The following is a 21,096-nucleotide window of genomic DNA, read 5'->3' as shown; positions in this document are numbered from 1 at the left end:
ATATGTAAAGAACCCATGTTGACAGTTATAAACTATTTAAAACAAATAAATCAAATGTATAATAAACTGCTTTTTAATATTTCATGTTTTTAATGGTAAACTGGTGAATAATAAATAAGTGACACACTATGCTAACACAACGCTCACTTGTGATTTTGTTTTTTTAAATAGTGTGAAATTTTAAACTCTCAAACCTTTTTTTTTTTTTTTTTATAACTTTTATTGTCAGTTGTTAAGATTTCTGAGTAAATTAACTGATTTCTGCTCCACCAAATTGGTGCATACAAAACTAACTAAAGTCAATATAAAACCTGTAAAACACACATTATCACTGTGATTGTAAAATGTATATAGGTCTTATAAAAAGTTTCACCCTTTTTGTGATGTATATGATGTTTTATGGGTCATATATACATGTAAATTAGCTGCCTTTTAATAGTCAGGGATGGAAGAGGCAAGCTGAATCATCACAATGTTTGCCCCATTTGTTTTATACATATTTACTCAAGTGGGTAGCTAACTAGAAAATGAGGTTTCTGGCAATGGAAGGGTTACAAGCTTAAGTTCCTCTATGGTTGAGCAAATATCTTTTCCTGTTTCATAGCATTGCACTCTTGCGGTCGACATCATTCTAGCTGCCTGTCTATCTGCTGATGTAGTTAGTTCCTTTTTGTCTCTTGGTGGTAGTTGAAGTTTTACCTCCTGAATTCAACTATGCAGGCCATTAAGTGTGTGGTGGTTGGTGACGGGTAAGTGTACAAGGTGATGGGGTATTTAGCTTGTGGGGTAAACTATGGGTTAAGATTATGCAGCATGAAAATATTTTTTTAAAAATGTAAAAACTAAAATGAAAAAAGCAGCACCTGCTTTTCATATAGTATGTCTTTACTTCCTGTATATGTTTTTCTGTTCAAAGACCTCGAGTAAATGTGTGTTTTTTTTTTTAATATAGTTATTCTGCTTTAAGAATGATGGTGGCATTTTATAAAGAAGAACTTGGTGGCAGTGTTTTAGAAGTGCAGTAGTCACCATAGAAACCAAAGTTTTTATCGACTGATTGTCCAGGAATAGATTTTTTTTCTAAATTTCCTTTAATGCCCACACTAACTTTAATTAACAGTAAAGGTTGTCTATGACAATCAAACAGATTCAGGTTTATTTGCTGAAGTTAGAATTCAAAGTGAATTTTAAATTTAAGGTTCATAATAGCCAAACAATTCTCTAAGTATGCCAAGCTGTTAATCTAGCTACTCCGGCCTTAACCCCTTAAGGACCAAACCTCTGTAATAAAAGGGAATCATGACATGTCACACATGTCATGTGTCCTTAAGGGGTTAAACTGGAAATTCATTTTAAATTCCCTTTGAAGTCTTACTTTAGTAAATAACCCTGATAATGTTTCTATACACATCTCTCACCTTTCTATTATATATATTATGTGCAGTTGTTGCTTTATTTTAAAATACACAGTGTTCTATGTATAGTGTCTATTAGTATAGTGTATACTTATGTATGGTGTATTTACTATACCTATACCCATGTGTAGTGTCTATAAGTATAGTGTCTTTTATTTAACTATTTTAAGTATAATTTATATTTACAGGCAATGTTATACATAATATAAGATATATAAAATCTTATCATCTAATAAAGTACGTTAGACTATATGCATAGCTATGTATTTAAACACAGAAATGTCTTATTCACTAAACAAGGAATTGTCTGGAGTGAAAAAGATAATTGCAATGTTTAGACAAAAAACAATGAACAGGAAAGTGCGCAATGCCCTTCTAAGATTTCCGCAATTTCCCATTTATTGCGTGCGTTTATTGCGAGTGCCGGGAGGCTGGGACTAACTAACAACTCTTACACTCAAATAGTTAATGGCCTTATTCCAGCAGTACTTTAAATACATAAATAAAAAACAAATTACAATTACAAATATTTACATCGCAAATACTTTCTGCAGCACTGTACAATAGGAAAATCAGACAAACATTACATTCTAATAAAACATGTATGACATACGGGAACTGAGGGCTCTGCCTAAACGTGCTTGCAAGCTAAAACACTTCTTTCTTCCTTGTGGTGTTAGATTACAGAAGTTTACTTGCTGTACTTGCTTTGTTTAAACGACAAAAATATTCTTTGGCATGGATCTGTCTGTTCCCTTTAGTGATCAATAACAAAATGATAACATTTATAAAATGTTACAACAACCTGTTTATTCTGTGACCTTTTTATTTTTATTGTCATTATTAGGAGAATTTATATAGCACCAACCTATTTAAGACCAATTTATTCCTCAGTGCTTTGCAAAGTTATAAAGAAGGGAATTTTACATTAACAATAAATTAGACAAACAATTACAAAATTTGGTAGGTTGATGAGTAGCTTGAGCTTACAATGTAATCAATATAAAGGTTGTTAATATAATAGTGCACAAAATATAAAAATGGTACATTTGTTGACTATGAATTTTATCTCAGAACACAAACCTTCATGGAGAGATGATTTGGTTTAATGTAATAAAACACAAAAGACTGCTTAACTAGCAAACAGCAATTCTCCATACAACGAATAAGAGCTAAGTGGAAGTAACAGCAAAAGGAAGTGATTCTTATATTTGAGGTCAGAGGCAAGTAAGGGTGAGGCTGAAGTCTGTTTTGACCTTTTGGTTATAGGATACTTTTAATCTGGTTTTGCAACAACAAGTAGTCTGTATAATAAATAGCAGCTATCAGACAAACTGCTCCATACTAGCGGTTTTACATAGTTACATAGCTGAAAAGAGTCGTGCGTCCATCAAGTTCAGCATTCTTTTTGTATTCTTTGAGACTACAGGTTCAAAATATGATGGCTCTACGTGTCTCTCTATATTAGAATCCCAAACACATTTTGCTTCTGAATGGAGCTTAACCCCTTAAGGACCAAACTTCTGGAATAAAAGGGAATCATGACATGTCACACATGTCATGTGTCCTTAAGGGGTTAAAGGCTTTCTGGCTTCCCAATACTCCAGTTTCTGGTGGAAAAGTCCCAATGTTATGGCCCTGTCCCTATCCCAGGTATGTTCTCTGGTGTCCTGCATTTGGGTCACCAGGGAACTGTGCCCAAAAAGCGCAGTGAGATCATAATAGACATGCTCACACTATGTTAAGGGCACCAGGACCATGCAAAGAGTACTGAAACAGTTCTCCCTGCATGCTCTGTCCTTAATGGGCTGCCCAGGATTATTGACAAGCAGCCTTTTTTATTACAGGCTTACCTGCCAGTTCTTCGGGCAGAAATACCCCTGTGGCCTCTGGTGCAATTTGTGTCCACCTGCCTACGTTCAGTGAATGCTGGGGGGGGGGGGGGGGTTGAAGTTACTCCAAATACCATGACCACTTCAGTGATTTGAAGTGATCATGGTGTTTATATGTGCAGTGTTTTTCTATGAATTGCTGAGCATACTGAGTTTAACAACTTTGATGCTGGAGGTGTAATTCCACCTCCTGCAGTGTCATTAGGGCACCATTACCCAACCCAGAACAAGAGATCCTGGCTGGCTTATGTCAATTCTCTGCATATGTCTATGCACTGAATGTCATGTATTGGCTCAGCAGACATTTTTAGCCAATGAATAATGACAGGAATGCCATCCAACTTTCTGTAACTCTGCACAAGCCTCACCAAAGAAGACTCTGCAAGGAGCCTCAGTGACCGGTATGGGCTCTGGTAAGAGGGCAAACCATTGCAAAATGATTTGCCCTTTATTGGGAAAAGAGGACAGTGTACTCCCCACATACCAATGCCTACAGCGGACTGTAGTGATTATGATGCTTGAAGTAACCTTTTAACTGCATGTTCACAGAAGTAATTGTGTAGTATATGTATACATGGTGGGCAAATAGACAGATGTCATTGTCCAAATGAATGCTGCTCTTGGGGAAAAAAATATATATAACTAATATAGTGATAGTATTATTATTCAATATTACCAACAAATTCACATTAGCATCCATACTTGAATATTTCAAGCTCTTTTGGGCAGGGCCCTCTTCATCTACTGTTACCGTTTGTCAAAAGTGTTTTGCTAGAATTACTTGTTTGCCTTGTTTTACCTATTGTACAGCGGTGTGGAATATGTTGTAATTGCCACTAGATAAATAATTGTAATTACAGTACAAACAGTAGCGTAAAAAATGAGGGAGGGGGGAGTTGCCAGCAAAATATTAAAGCGTGAAGGGCCAATCATGGGCTCACCTGGAGGCACCATAAGGTGAGGGGCGGTGAGAGGAGCATGCCAATGGCTTTTCACAGGGGGCATATTGACTAAGGCAGAGTAGGCACCTTTTTACCTGGACGACAGGGACTTACTCTGTCAAAATATACTGGGAGGGGGGGACAGAGGAGATGAGTGAATGCATCACCAGTTAATTTTTTCTATTGCATTAAGAAGTGTTCAATCATAAATATGTAAACGCACTTTGTCAACCAATACTAGTTTTTACAGTTGTTGAATTAGACAGGAGGACAGGGTGGATAGGGGCTGAGTAGTGGTACATGGGGGAACAGCGTGCCAAATTTTGTTCTGCCCCAGGCTGGTTTGAATGTAACATATATACCAATCATTTAACTTGCTGTGCTAAAGTCTACAAATAGAAAACATAGAATGTGATGACAAATAACCATTCGGCCCATCTAGTCTGCCCAATTTTCTAAATACTTTCATTAGTCCCTGGCCTTATGCCTATCCCATGCATGCTTAAACTTCTTCACTGTGTTAACGTCTACCACTTCAGCTGGAAGGCTATTCCATGCATCCACTACCCTCTCAGTAAAGTAATACTTCCTGAAATTATTTTTAAACCTTTGCCACGCTAAGGAATATAACAAACTCCCCTACATTGTATAGTTGGCTAAATTCCTTGCTATTCCTGTGCGGCATACTTCCTCATTTTAAACCCACATTTCTTAAGTCCAAAAACTATATATTTTTTCTGCAACCTGTTCTTAAAGTATCAATCACGCAATTCACCTCCCACACCCATTACAACATAAAGCTAGAATTTGCATCCCTTTCATACTTGCCCACCTCCAGCACATCTCTCCACAAATGTTTCTGATGCAGACTATAACTCAGCGAACTAGCCCTAGCTTATATCTCCAAATACTATTCTTAACTCTTACTACTGCCATAATGTTTGTGCATATTCCTAACCTAATCATTCTTAATCTTAAAAAAACAAAAAACAAACAAACTACAACCTCAAATATCACCCATAACCCCAAATTAAGTCCATAATCCTAAAATTGAACCTAGTTCTACCTCTAAAATGGTTATTGACTAAATCTAAAACAACCAGGAATTGAAAGTGAATTTCAAAGAACTAGAAGCATAGTGGAGAATTTTTCCAGTTTGGCGATTTTTGTCTTGGATTTGAAATTTACTTAGAATTCACTTTTTACTTCTGACAGCTCTCATTTAAGTGAAAAACATGGCTAATGTCCTGTAAAATTCTAGCTCCCTAACTTTAGATCCTAAACCTCTTTTCCCAGTGCTTTCCTTCCTCTCCAACTTTTTAACAGTTCTTGTTTTTTTTATTCACTATATCCGCACTCTTGTTTTTGTCTACCTTTCTGGGATAGTCATGCAGGACTCAGGAGAACCTGCTGTCACTGACTGTCACGGCCTGGTTCAGGTCTTTTATATTTTGCGCTCCAGCATATTCTCAGATGGATCTTACTGACAGTGAGATGATGCAAAAGAAACAAAGCACACATTGAGATCTTGCTCCCTGTGGCTGTTCACTTTAGGCCATTTAGGAGCGCTCTTTTGACCTGTACTTACCAATAACACCATCCAAGACATAGAGAGTTACATCGAGGCCAGTATCGGTTCACTATGCCTGCATAGCGAGATGGGCAGTATGTGTAGTTCAGGTAGCCTGGGGTATCAGCACTGGAAGGGAGCATACACCTGAAAAAGTGGCCCAATGCTGCCTGGAATATCTGTATGGCCGACATTGCCAAAAGCCTTGATAAAAATGTACAAAGTGTTAAGCATTGACCAAACAGCCAGGAATATTTTAATTATGGCCCCATATACATGTGAAGCAGGCGTTATGGGAAATTAATAACAGTGATGGCTTCTGGACAATTATAAACCATTAAACCAAAGGTCAAGGCAAAGCACCCAACGCGGTTCTAATGGCTAGATCATGTAAAACTTTTAGAGGTCTCTGTATCTGAAATAGTTCACAAAACCAGGCAGGAAACTGTAGTGAACTAGTAGTAGTAGTTTGACAAACCACCAGTGGAAACTGAAAATGTTACAGCCCAATAGTAGCTATACCAAATCAATAATCGCTGAACTATACTAATTACAGTTTTTTCCTACTCTTTGTAAGGAGACATTTTGTAACAAAAGAAAAATATGTTTGAAAATTAAAAAAAAAGAACATGGGTTAACTGCATTAAAAGAGGCTATATTTCAGAGAGATGATTTTTAAGTTTATTGGTCAACCAAAGAGGAGAATGGCAGTTAGCTAAGCCAATTGCTTCCTCTTTTGCACCCACTTTGGAGACGGTTCTTTCAAGCCTTCCTCCACCCCCACCCCAACCCATTTTTTTTTTGCCCCAGAACACTCCCTTTTATTCCTCTGTAGCCAAATGAAAGGGGGTTGTCTGGGGCACTGCCATAATATCAGAACTCTGTCATAGAGACTGATGTGACTATGAAACGTTTTGCAGATTACTGCGTGATTGTGAGAAATGTAAAGTGCCCACCTCTGAAAATAAATACTTTTTTCATGTTTAGTTTTTACTATTAGACCTAATCTCCACTTGATCTCCCCATGTTCTCATACTTAATGATAATGATATCTACACATCAGGAAATATCTGGCGTATGTGCATCTATCTTATTCTTTATAATTGTATCATAAGAGTCAGTGTTTCCAGCTGATTTCAACTGTTCTTTTTTATCTTATTTTCTGTTAAAAGGCTTTTTCATGCTACTTCTGTTTTTACCGTCCTCTATTGATTCATACTTAGCTCATTTTATTTCTATTCAACCTCATTCTTAGTTCCATCTTACATTCTATTTTTTTCTTGTGTGTACTGTGTCTCCAACATTACGGACCACCTCTCTTTTCGTTGTTCATTATCTATTCTGCATCTCCACAGTCTTTCATTTTGTTATGCTGTTTAGTTTCTGTTGTATCGTAGGTTTTCTTTTGAAAGGCTTTTTCATAAAGCCTACTTACAGTGTTCTCATACCAAATAAAACAGCACAAGAAAGAGACTTTGTCAAATAGCTAGAAAATACCAACCACACAATGTTTCTGTTGTAGCAAAAATGAACACCTAAAATCCTCCAACAAATGAAAATTCTGAAATCTGAATCTAACACTTTAATGTTATGTTTACATTTCCCTATGTGTAACAAATATGTATTTATGAGGTATGGAATTCAAATTAAATGTAGAAATCCATGAAACTTTATTCAGAAACTGGATGCCTCCATTTTAGCTTCCTGTCAGTTATTGTTATAAGATCTGTCCTTCGTAGTTGGCAGTCAGTACAGATGAAGCAACAAAGAAGAGGAGGAATTAAGCAATGCTTCTATTTCTCTTCTTCATTTGCAATGTTAGCTCTAATATTGCCTTGGCTGAGGTGGATTATGATGCCATTCGCTAAATCATTAATAAATATGAGAAAGAAAATAAAAAACACGTAACACTTTTATTCAGTGGTGTGAATTTTAGAGAAGTTACGGTTCTTTAAATTCATAAACACGTCGAAAAATACAGGACACAATTTTTGCTTGACAATTACATTAAAAGTAAGCCTAAATAAAAATGTCATTTTCTTTCCCCCTGATTCATCCAGTGCCCTATTCATCCAGTAATATGATATATATATATACAATACTATTTTGCTAGATGATGTACTAAAGTATATTATAGTGGTAAAACTAAACTGATATTCTGTGTTTCTCCCACACCAAGATTCTTTTTTTTCTTCAAAACTTTGCTCTCTTTCAGAGGAAATCCAAAACAAAATGTATTCTTCACTATAGAAAGAGAAAATGGTACTCAAACATTTTATATAATTCAAAAGGCTTTGACTATTATACTATAGGACATTCAATAGTCTTTTAACTTCCATTTATTGTAAGAAAAGGCCAGTCTCTGCAGTTATGCTCCAGGGCGCTGTTACTGTTACCTTTCAAATATCCGTGTGCTACTCTAGCCTTTGGCTAGGTCTTTAACAATAGCGATACCAACATATACTCTAGCATTCTGGCCTACAGACATGTTAAATGTCTCTACTCAGTCAACTACTCAGGTCAAGAGAACTAAATCATTGATAACAATGCAACTGAAAATGTTTAATTTTCATTTCATTTTCCAGTGTTTACTGTATTCACCTTACTCCTACTGTCTTACTTTACTTTGCTGATGGATTCTCAGTACCCTTTTACTTTTTAGGTAAGTCACATAAGTCGTAACTGTCACTACTGTCATTAATGAGATTTCACAATGGTTTGCAAAAAGGACCAGATTGATAGGTCCATTTGCATGGTAGTGCCTTGGGGAATAAGAAAATGAGGATATACTTACCAAAAGCTCTACCTCCTCAGTGCTGCTATCTTTATCTCTTCCGTTCCTGGTTGATGACGCTACCATCAACTTCATCATGCACTCTAGGGCATGTACTAAACTGCAGCTAAGAATGATTATATCACACTACAAAATCCTCTATTGGTCTTACCATAGCATTGATTGGGTGTTTAGCAAAAAACTGCCAGTTGCCTTTGATAACTATTGGGAGACCGCATGGTACAAAATGCAGAAGGTCATTGTTATACATTTGGCCATATTTTCAGCATTTACATAAGATAAATTACTTTGCACATCAGATAAATAAACACACTTCCTCTTTATGTCTTTAGGGTTTAAATGGCCAAAATGATGTGTAACAAAACAGACAGTGTCTGGATCAGAGGCCTAACACACCATTGCTCTTAGCAAGCCTGTTTGAAACGTTACATTTCTTCAATTTTCACAGTGAGGCACATTTTACTTGTAACGAGAGATTACATGCAATGTATGCTCCACCAAATATAAGCAGCGTCATTTCTAAAAATGTCCCCTAGATGAGCAGGAAGATAGCAAACCTCCAAACATTTCCAATGGACAAAGATGGATACTTTAATTTTTAGAGGTGTGAGTTGGGGTGTGGCAAGAGGTGAGGCTGTTCTGAGAAAGTTTAAATAACAATTTACTAATGTCAGGGGTCTGGTCGGGAAGGGGTGCTGATCATTCAGCAACAGTGGAACCCAGAATGCAAAGAAACCAATATCAGACATGCCAACATGCAAAAATGCATTTCAGAGAGGTATCTTCACAGGAAACTGCCCCCCAGCCCCCTTCGCGCTCAACTCCCTCCCCCCCAAACACACACACACGTACCTGCGCATACACACAGACTATGGCACATTCACACTGACACACTGAAACATACATTCAGATACACACACTGACACTCAGATACACACACTCAGATACACACACTGACACATACACTCAGATATACACACTGACAGTTACCCACCCTCCTGTTAGCTTACATTTGTGTCCAGAAGGGTGGCTTGCTTGGAGTTCTGGCTGTGGCTGATGGGAGTGAGCATGCAGCAGCTCACCTCAGCCTCTCCTGTACCTGCATGTTGCCTCCTGCCTCCATGCTGCTGCCCCCTCCCTCCAATCCCCCAGGGCGGGTGGCACTCTGTGAAGCAGGGAGGAAGTAGCTGTCACTTCCTCCCTGCTGGCTAATATCACAGGGGCTCGGTCGGCTCTTAAAGGGCCCCTGATTAATGAGTAGTATGAGGGTGTTAGGGGGTTCAAATCATACACAATATAATGGAAATGACACACACACAACATATTGTGTGTGTGATTTCTGGGATATTGGGTATGTTTTGCAGGTGTAAGGGAGCCGCACTCAGTATGCGGGAGTCTCCCGGCACTACTGGGTGACTTGGTGTCTTCAATATACACACAAATCAAGACAAAAGATAAGTTTATTGATATTTACAAGGTAGACGGATAAATAAAATACAAAAACAGAAAACTGAATGTAGGAGAATGGCCTCTGCGTACAGGGAGCTCAGAGAGGGCCTCTGCGTACAGGGAGCTCAGAGAGGGCCTCTGCGTACAGGGAGCTCAGAGAGGGCCTCTGCGTACAGGGAGCTCAGAGAGAGCCTCTGCGTACAGGGAGCTCAGAGAGAGCCTCTGCGTACAGGGAGCTCAGAGAGAGCCTCTGCGTACAGGGAGCTCAGAGAGGGCCTCTGCGTACAGGTAGCTCAGAGAGGGCCTCTGGCCTCTGGAGGGCCAGCTCATGAGCACAGGATAGGCAACCAGCTCAGGAACTCAGGACAAAAGGACCAGATCAACAAAATTAACATTAATGAACTGGCAAACAAGAAGGGGTGAGGCTCAACTAAAAAGGGAGAATATGATTGCAAAGTGAGGCCAGCTGGGAACAGAGAGTGATCTCAATCTGGGTGCAGCAACCTGCAATAGCACCACAGACCGGTTGTGGCACTGTGAGGTACTGCACCAGACTGAGAGTAAACCGAATCGTGACAACTAAAATGTATTTTAGAACAATAAAATATATTTTTATTTTATTTATAATTTTTATAATTATGTATTATTTTATATATCAATACACAGATTGAATTCTAAATATAATTATTGTAGTTTACATATTACTGTAAGTATTATTGCTAGAAAGCTCTGTTATGCACTCAGACAACAAGAATGCTGAGCTCCTAGAAAAGAGGGACACGTTGATTCACTTATAGAGACTGTCCCTCCTACACTTGTGGTATAAGATAGACTAACATTGTGTTCACTATCTATTGATGGTGTTCGTAAATGGAAAAATACTTGAGATGCAATAATTCCACTATTTTCCAACCCAATTTAGATACATATGAAGGAATTAAATATGAGCTCTCTAATAAAAGCTTCTCTTTGTTCCCTGGATGCTGGAACTGTATAGCTAACCCTTTTACATCAACTCGAGCCAGTTCTACCAATGCCACATCATAAACATGATGCTCTTGATGTACTTGAGAGCACAGTTCTGTCATTGGCTCGTAACAAAGCACAACCTTTTATATTCATGTATTCTGTATTATAAAGCTGACATTTATATGTCTAAACTAATTATTCTGAACCTTAAGAGTAACAAGGATATGTATTCTATATATCATATATTAATGATGAAATTATTTTTTTTAAATGAAAATTCTGTAATTATGCATGATTTTCATTTCGCGCTTTCCTTAAACAGCAATCTATATTCACAATTGCATTTTATTTCCACCATTTATAAGCTGATTTTGTCCATATAAATGTGTTTCTTTGCTACAAAAACTTAGCTAAGAGATTAAAGCTTCACAAAATAGCAAACATACTAAGCATTAGTATAATAAACTACCAATACGAAGAAAAAAAATGCAAATATAAATTGTGTCATTGAAAAGTTATATAGAATGACTCTAATGTTTTAAAAAAACATCAAATCAGTGTATAGTAACATGATATTCTACTCACTGTACAGTTTTCAAGATGGAGCAGTACACATTAGCAGATCATATGCATGTAGACAATCCAATCAGCTACAGCTCATTGTAGTAGTTATGGTGCAATGATACTGTGGGCACAATCTCCTGTTTTCTTTGCAAACCATTTTGGAGTGTTTTGACAAAAAGCAAGGCTTTCTCTGTCACCTGGATAACCCATCAACACCTGCATTGATAATGCAGAAATGTTACTTTATTGATAGTGAATCCATCCAACCTTGAACAAAAATAACAGGCTGAGAGAGTTAGAGGAGGTTTAGTCCAGTGTCACCCAAGGTTGGAAGGATTAGTACAGATCATATTGAAGTATATATTTTTTCTTTATCAATGTAGCTTTAAAAGCACTGAATGCTGCATGGAGCCCAGGATTTTGTCAGACTTTAACAAAGCGATTTGACAAAAAACAAATGGTGACACGGCCAATATAGACTTATAGCAATATAAAAATTACGAAAACTCTACACTCAAACAGAATAAATACTCTAATATTTGTCAATTGGCAGCAGAGAAAAAAATGGCTAAAGTAAAAATAAATTAATAAAATGAAACCAACTTAAATATAAATACACTATAAATATATACATTCATTAACTTAAAGGGTCACTGTAGTCACCAAAACCACTTGCCTCTGAAGTTGCACTGCTCATTTTTCTGCCATTTAGGAGTTAAAGCACTTTTGTTTCTACCTATGCAGCCCTAGTCAGACCTCCTGTGACTGTGACTGACACAGCCTGCAGGAAAACAAAATGGTTTCATTTTCAATCAAATGTAACTTACTTTACAGGTTTTTGTATCTCCTGCTCTGTAAATTCAACTCTAATTACCTACAAGAGGCTCCTGCAGGGTCTAACAAGCTATTAGCTGAGAGAAAAAAGTAAGCTGCAATAAAGGAAGTGTAAATATTAGATGACTCTTTACAGTAAGTGTTTAGGAAGGCTGTATAAGCCACATTCAGGGAGGTGTAACTAAGGCTGCATAAACACAGGGATTTAACGTATAAATTACAGAGAATTGAGCAGTAAGACTGCAGGGGCATGATGTTTACACCAAAAATGGTTTATTAAGCTAACGTTATTTTGGTGACTATTGTGTCCCTTTAACCCCTTAAGGACACATGACATGTGTGACATGTCATGATTCCCTTTTATTCCAGAAGTTTGGTCCTTAAGGGGTTAAGGAAATGTGTTTTCGTCTCTGGAGTATATTGGACTCCAGCCATCAATATGGTGCTAATTGTAGATTTTTTTTAACAATAGCTTAAATTAGAATTGGTAGGTCTTCTTTTAAATTCAGTCTAACCAAATTGAAAACAATTAGTTGGATTGAATTGCAGGTAGACAACTGACAATTCTGTCTAATTATCACTGTTCCGTGGTTGTACTTCAAAAGAACCTTTAGGAACAATGTCCCAATTTTGCAGTCCAAATTCCTCAGGATGGACTCGGATTAATATTCCTATTTTTTAGTGAGTAATGATGAATGTATAACTTCAGTTATGCTAGCTTCACATGTCAGGAAAATATTAAGCTGCATATTTGATAAGTCGATCGTGGAAAAGATACATTTGGGGACGGTATAAAAAGTAATACAGAACTCACAGATTGAGTCAACTTAGTCTTTAATCATACCATATAGTAACTGAAAATATGTAAGAAACACATAATATTGAGACTATTAGACTTATGCAATTTATTTCAAACAAATTACAATTTATCCATATTTTGTGATATCAGATATTCATCCAAAGTCCCGAACTCTGAACTGCAGTAAGGATAAATCATGAAACGGCAATGGATGAGTTTTGTTTCTTTTTTTCCTGATTTGAAGTGGTACACAAAACATGGTTGATGGAAAAAAAGATGATTGATTTTAGGGGGCAGCCACAATTTTTTTACATTTTATTAACAGATTAAGTAAGAAGTGACCAAGTGAATTGGATTTTTGAAATCTGAATTGTCCTAAATCTTAGTGCTCCCAAATATGTAACATATAAAATGTTTGATCTCATGACTCTTTTGTAGACTGTTTAGCAAAGTTTCTATAATATTAGGATACTTTAATATTCTTTTTTCATTTCCTTTTACAGAGCAGTAGGAAAGACATGTCTTTTGATTAGTTATACAACGAATGCTTTCCCTGGGGAATATATCCCGACTGTGTGAGTATATTATTCCACAATGATTAACAAAATTAAAGACAATTTAATAGGACTGTTTGGTGTGCTATATTGGAGCAATGTTCATTGTAGAACAGTTTAAACTGTCAGATGCCTATAGACAATGAGCTATATATTAAATATTATGTATCATAAATAATAACTTGATAAGGTACATTAAATGAAAGAGAAAACAATATGGGTTAAAATGTTAATAATAATAATAATAATGGTCCTAAACCAGTAAGGAATTACATGAAGAATTAAAATAAAAAAGCTAATATGTATGTATCAGAGTAAAGGCTTTTGGGTACAATTAATAAGAAAATCTCAGACCATGTACAATGTTTAAATGAAGCATAGTAAGATACAATTCAATAGTTGCTTTACTGGATTAAGTGATTCCAGTAAGTCAACAAAAAAGTGTTTGTGGTGTTTCCCAGAGTTTAGTGATTGTGTTTCTTGTTTTCAATAATGGATATGGATAGACTAGGTACATTTGTTGGTTTCAATAATGGATATTGGTAGATTAGCTTAGTAAGAATATGAAAAATATGTATCTCATACACTTCCCAAAAATAAGTAAATTAGGGAAAATATAACATATGTGCCTAAATGGCATAAATGGAGATGAGGCTGGCTTAACCCTTTGATCACCCTTTGATCACATTTGTGTGTGTGTGTGTGTGTATATATATATACACACACACATATATACATATATACACACACACACCAGCAGAGTTGTGGTGGGGGAAAAAGTGTGGATGAAAACCCCTTTCACCTGAAGTGAGTGGATAGTTAATACATTGCTAAAACACAAATACACACATGAGTTGCATTAACAACGAAACAGCTGTCCATGAGCGGTTCACTGGCGTTGCTCATCTTCCTGACTTGTGTTTCAAAGCTGTTGAAACAGCTGACACCTACTCCAAGGAATGCATGTATAAAGTGGAATTATGAGACAAAAATTTGGTTCTTGAGCTCATTTGCATACGCCTACCCAAACTCCCTTGCAGTAGTGAGAGCACTGTTAAAATTACATTTCTGTGGGAAAAGGAAGTCTTGTGGCTTGACTGGTGTGTGTATTTGTGTTTAGCAATGTAATATATATATATATATATATATATATATATATATACACACACACACACACACACACAAGTATAGGCAAAATCTATAAATCTGTAAATTAAAGTGTGTGTGTTTCATTTATAGATTGACCTATATAGCTATGAAGTGTGTGACAGCTAGGCGGGTTGTTGTGAGAGTTGCCTGTGTTGTTTAGGCAAACAAGTTATTATATATCAATTATATAAATACACCTGTTGGTTAGAATATATTGACTAGCCATGGCTTGTGCTGATTGTGAGACATGAACGTAAGGAAGTTAACCCACTTCAATTTGAAGCATACATTGCCATATTTCAAAATCTAGATTCCTGACCCTGCCACATGGATTGAGTAATACCTGTTGTTGATGCAGATGAATTATTTTCAGTGTCTTGTCTAACTATGCACTCCAAACTAACGGATTGGATTTTATTTGTTTTATAGCTTTGATAACTATTCAGCTAATGTAATGGTGGACAGTAAACCAGTGAACTTGGGATTATGGGATACAGCTGGACAAGAGGACTATGACAGACTAAGGCCCCTCTCGTACCCACAAACAGTAAGTAGAGTAAAGAAAGGTGCTACAAGGTCAATGTATTGGAAGTGTCAGTTGATTCATGCAGGAATCTGTAAATCACAGACACATTGCCCCCTATTGCCATAAGATTTAATGACAGACAGATCATTTCCCCGGTGATCCAATTAGTGCATTAGAAATGGTTTGTTTGTTAAACCTTCAAAACTAACTCAGGAGAAAAGGTTTAACCCAATACACGTGAGTCTTTTTTCCAACCTAAATTTCTATGCAACCAAGCCAAAACCCAATGGAAAAAAAAAAGTTTACTTGTTTGGAGAAATAAAAAGAAACATTTATTACTAATATGATTATTTATAGCATTTATATGGAAGAAACATTTCACGCAGCACTTCAGTTAAACAGCGGGGCAGCAAGTAATTGAAAGACAAAAATACATTTGATAGACACAAAAGGGCCATGTTTAAAAGAGCCTAATCACATTTTGTATTTATTTTAGGATGTTTTCTTGATCTGTTTTTCATTGGTGAGCCCTGCTTCATATGAAAATGTTCGAGCCAAGGTAAGTATCATCTGACTCAATAAAAAAAAGAAAATATGTTTACAATCTGCTAGCTTCTTCTACCTTTTTCATCCCACTTCAAACTCTCCCACTCATTCATCTAAGCTTTTTTTTTTTTTTTTTTTTTATCTACATTTGCATTCAATTTGAATATTAGCATCCTTCAGACTGGAGCACTGGCACATCAGCAGGTGGAAATGTCAAGTGATGGAAATAGATTCTGGCCTTGACATTACCATTGTCTTTACTGCCCAGTCTGCCTGTCAGACCTTCTCAGAGAAAAATCTACGTAGGCACTAATTAAAGAGTTCCCCACCCAAATGAAATGCACTGGGCTTGCTTATGGTATAATTATTTTTTTTTAAATCCTTGAGAATAAAAGATTCTATAACTTTTTGCCTTTAATATTTTGTTCCTTGACCCATATATGTCCCTATGCGTTTGTGTGACCATAAAAAAGGATTGTCTTGTTTTTCAACAAGACAAGTGTTACTTTGATGCAGTGTATCTACATTTTTCTATTCTAAGCTATTATAAAATTGGAATGTAAGACTGATTTTAATAGAGCTGTTTTAAAAACGCATTTTTTTACGGTCAGTTTATTGAGTTTAAGCAATGTAAGAGTACAGAAAACAAAAGGGTGATATATGTCTGCATTTTAGAGTTCTGTACAAGATAGAATAATAAGAGCGTAATATAACATAGCAACTCTTACTATATAACTATTATGTCATGTCCCTGGTCAGGTTAAACATGATACATTTGAAATAAAAAAATAAAAATACAAACAACAAATATAATCAGTTTTACATCTGTATGGAATTTGTTTTTCATTTAATCCTAAAAAGACCACTAAAGGCAACCAGATCACTACAACTCAATGAAGTGACCTTGAAACAGTGACCCTGTAGTGTAAAACACCCTGACAGACAGTAGAGGTGCATCTGTCTTGGAAAGTGAGTCAAACTCAATTCTCAATCAAATACTGCTCCCAGAAGAGCATTTGATTGACACAACATGGCAATTTGCCACACACAGGAATATCAAAGCTGCCCTATGGGGAAGCGTTGGATTGATTGAGAAAATAAAGACTGATGATCTCAGCAAAGAAGGAGGAGTGGCTGTGGAGAGATTGTCACGGTCTTACTTTGGTTGGAGTCCGAAGTGCAGAGATGAATGCTCACTCTTGTAGATAAACACAACCCACGGTAACCAGGTAAGAAGCTACCTGGGCTGTGAATCTGTGCAATCTGGGCTTGGAGAAGAACAATAACGGGTACAAGGAAACAAGGGCAAATCCAGTAGAGTAGTCAGGCACAGTATCAAAAAGGTCAGGGCAGGAGGCAAACACTCAATAACGTAAATTCCACAAGCAGGGGTCACAAGCCAAGTCTTAGGCAACATGAAACAATAACTTAGGGAGAGGCAATGTTATATAGGTGGATAACGAGTAATCTGCCTTAGATGGACTTAGAGTAATAGACAGCAACCACAGGTGAAGTCCAGCCCGCAGTGCTGCAAACAATACCAGGCTTAGGATACAGAAGGGCCCAGGTTCAAATCCCCTGTCTAGCATAAGTGGGGTGACCACGCCTAGCTGTCTGGATGGCACAGTGAGAACTGCGACAGAAAAGGTAAGCAAATCTACCTTTGTCATGCATTCTGAAGTGGGCTGGACACCTACATAGTTACAGTTCACCATAACGTTAGGAATATAAGTTTGTTAAAATGTTTTGAAAAAAATGCAAGCAGCAGCAATCAACAAAACATCAACGTCAATGATTTCATTTTCACAATGCTCTTTTAGTAGTGTTTATTTTTATATTTCAAGGTAAGTAAGGTTTACAGAAGCAGAAACAGGTAGTTGGAGATGCCACTGATAATGATGTATTCAAGATAACACTGCAGTACACATATCATATTATGCAACGGAAAAGAAATGTACATGACTCATTAAAATGCATAATGAGTAACATTTTCTACAACTAAGTAGAAAGAAAGAGAACTAAACTAGAAAATTGAGAAAAAAAATGAACAGTGACAGGGTTATATACTAAAGTGTGAATGGGGCAATGCCATCTAGTGCAGACCGGGGCCTTTTGGAGAGCAAATAACAGACATTGTGTCATTGTATTTAATTTATGGCAGTATCTTAGGCGTATTCTCCTATTAAGAGCATTTGATTGGAGCGTCATCCTGCAGACACGCCTCCAGGATAACATCACTTAAGGAGGTGGTCGCTGCCCCGTAACTAATTCATTTATTTTATTTAGGTTTTTTTTTTAACACTTGGGGGGTCCTAAACTAAACAACAACATCAGCACTGTAGCATTAGGAATATAGACATATTTTCCCAACGCTATAGTGTTCCTTTAACCCTCTCACCGCAAATGTTTTTTTAAACATTTTTCTTCTGGCTGCAAGCAGGGCCAGCAACTAAATAGTACATCAAATTATCATTCACTTGTAAAACAGAAGGTGAATGATGATTTGCGAATGTACACCCTGCTGTTTAAAGTCAGTGTTCTGTACATATACTGAATCCTATACTTTGTACAGGGTTCCGACGCAAAAAACACACATTTCCAACCAGACACCGACTGATACAGATTCAGACTGAATTTCAACTGGAATTGGCGTCGGTAAATATGAGACTTATCATTCTTGTCATAATCCAGCAATTTTCACAGAATTTTGTCCATTCAGTCAAAGTTCTCAGTTTAAATAAACACTCCAATGCAGCTTTATTGCATTTGATAGGTTTTGGCCTCATTAATATGGTCTATTTTTGCATGCTCAAGTCATATATATTGTTTGCGCAAAAAAAAAAAAATGTTTTTCAGAATGTTTCACCATAAGCCTACTTTTTTAGTCACGCCCCCTCACTCCAAAAAAAGACTTCCCTATCAAAGGTATGCACACTGCTCAGACACTGACCATACTGAATGTTCTGAACACAAAACAACCTGCATTAGAAGGCAAGGACACCCAGGGAGGCATATAGTAAGAATATCAATACCTGTTTAAAGTTTCTCTGACTGTCTGTGGCCACGTTGTGAATTAAAAGCAGCTCACTCAGTACTGTTGGGGCTGAGAATGTGTGCGTACATTTGATATAGAACTCTTTAGCATATTAATGAGGACAAACATCTATCAAATGCATTAAGGTTGTTTGGTGCTTAGAGAGTCCATTTAATTCTTATGGGATCTGTCTTGAAATGATCACAATTTATTCGCAAAACTTTTCAAAGCCTCTAATGGTAATTTTGTAGGTGAATCATTTGAAATGTTTTTCTAACAGATTGTGATCATTTCAAAAGCTTATCCAAAATAATTAAATTGAGGCCAAAATCCAGTGCTTAGTGAATTACCTGTAAGTTCACGGTAAGTACCGTTTTAGTTCATGTTGTGATCATTTTGAAATCGAGGACAATGTCTCAAAAGATTTTCTTTTTTTTTAAACAAAATCTTGGTCTGTGACTTTGTGCTGCAGTCCCCCACAAGGTCCAGGTGGGAGTGCCCCTTGCATGGGGACATGCATATAAGGCCAGTTGTGGCTGCCATTAAAGTATTCCAGCTTGCACTCCAAAACTGTGTGCCGTCCTGTTATTGGAGGGAAGGAAGATTTAACCCCTGTGTCTGCTGTTCCAACTTGCAGATGATTCAATAGGGAAAGTCCTTGTAAGGACTAGAGCTCCCAGGACTTAGTGCCGTCAAAGTGCCTGGGGGTGTCTAGAGCTAATTCCCCATTCAGCTCAAGGAAGGAGCGGTTCCAGGGCCCCAGTCAAGCCACAGCACCTGTGGGCAGAAGTCAAGCCACAGCAGAAGTCAAGCCCCAGTCAAGCCGCGGCACCTGTGGGCAGAAGTGCTGCGGCTTGTCCCCTTTTCCAGCTAGGAAGCGGTCCTTGGCGGAGGTACCCAGCCAGGGGTACAGGGAGCTCCGTTACAGAAATATTTAATTCTCTTTTATTTTGTAGATTCTTCTCATTGCTGTTTTTTCAGTTTGTCTGCCTTATTATTTTTATAATACCAAGCTTGAATTAATTCTCTTTCATTTTTTTTTCATGATGTAAATTTATCTTGTTTTTAATTTCGGCTATCTTATTAGTAAATTGAACTGATGGAGTTTGTTTATTTATTCTTGACAATTGTTTAAATTCTAAGAGCATCTCTGGGAGCGGAAGCTCGTCTTCCCTTTTATCTCTAGACCCCAACATTATTAGGCTGCCCCCTCAACTTGCATTTGTATGCACACCAAATATTTTCTGGCTGGATTTCCTTAGAATCATTTTCTTTATATAAATAAAATCTGTAATTTCCTTAATTATTTAATCTCTAATCCATGCCAGGGATTCTATTCTTTTTCTCATCAGATATCATAATTACCATGTTATGATCGGACCATGTTAAATCAAATATATATATTTTCTCTATCTCTCTCATAAAATGAGCTTCGCCTAGGAACATGTCCAATCTGGAATATGAGAAATATACCTGAGAAAAATATGTGTAATACCGTTCATTAGGCAGAAGGCTCTCTAGAAATCATATAGAGAATGCTCCTTCAGAATCTGTTAAAACTTTTTAGATTGAATTACTATTTCTTTGGAGCATCAAGCTTCTCTGAGGAGCTTTTTGGCCTAGCTTTTTCTGGGGAACTTCTAGGATCACATTAAAGTCATGCCATTATCAATTTGCCTTGTTTTACTGTATATAATCTATTAAATATTTTCCTTAAAAAGATTTGTGGGGATTTATTAGGGGCATACAAATTTACAATCGTATATAAATTTCCATTCAGTCGACATACTAAAATAATAACTCTTGCATCCTGGTCTATCTCTACCATTACTTCTTCATAATTCAATTTCTCCTAAATCAAAACTAAAAAAATAATAGTTTTGTGTATGCAGAGCTACCACCGGGATCCCCTTGCCACAAGGGTCTCCTTAATTTACTTGTATATTTTTGGGTTACCCCCTACTCTGTAGCTCTGGGGTAGGCACCACCTAGGATATTTTTTTCGCTTTCACACATGTGATCGCGATGATCTATCCTCTTTATTATTATTTTTTTGCATT

General features: G+C 36.9%; 1 protein-coding gene across 1 annotated transcript in view; it reads left to right on the top strand.

Annotated features, from left to right (window-relative positions):
• The first annotated feature begins 632 nt into the window (after positions 1-632).
• LOC134568159 (ras-related C3 botulinum toxin substrate 2) overlaps positions 633-21,096 on the top strand; it is a 37,998-nt gene continuing 17,534 nt past the window's right edge. The window contains exons 1-4 of the mRNA XM_063426512.1: positions 633-749; positions 13,731-13,802; positions 15,360-15,477; positions 15,953-16,015. Coding sequence (XP_063282582.1) covers positions 715-749; positions 13,731-13,802; positions 15,360-15,477; positions 15,953-16,015 — 288 coding nt within the window. The 5' untranslated portion in view covers positions 633-714. The remainder of the gene's footprint in view (positions 750-13,730; positions 13,803-15,359; positions 15,478-15,952; positions 16,016-21,096) is intronic.

The sequence above is a fragment of the Pelobates fuscus genome, chromosome 7 (genome assembly GCF_036172605.1).
Source record: "Pelobates fuscus isolate aPelFus1 chromosome 7, aPelFus1.pri, whole genome shotgun sequence".
NCBI lineage: Eukaryota > Metazoa > Chordata > Amphibia > Anura > Pelobatidae > Pelobates > Pelobates fuscus.
The sequence above is the reverse complement of the archived record's forward strand: the minus strand, read 5'-3'. Positions and strand labels throughout refer to the sequence as shown.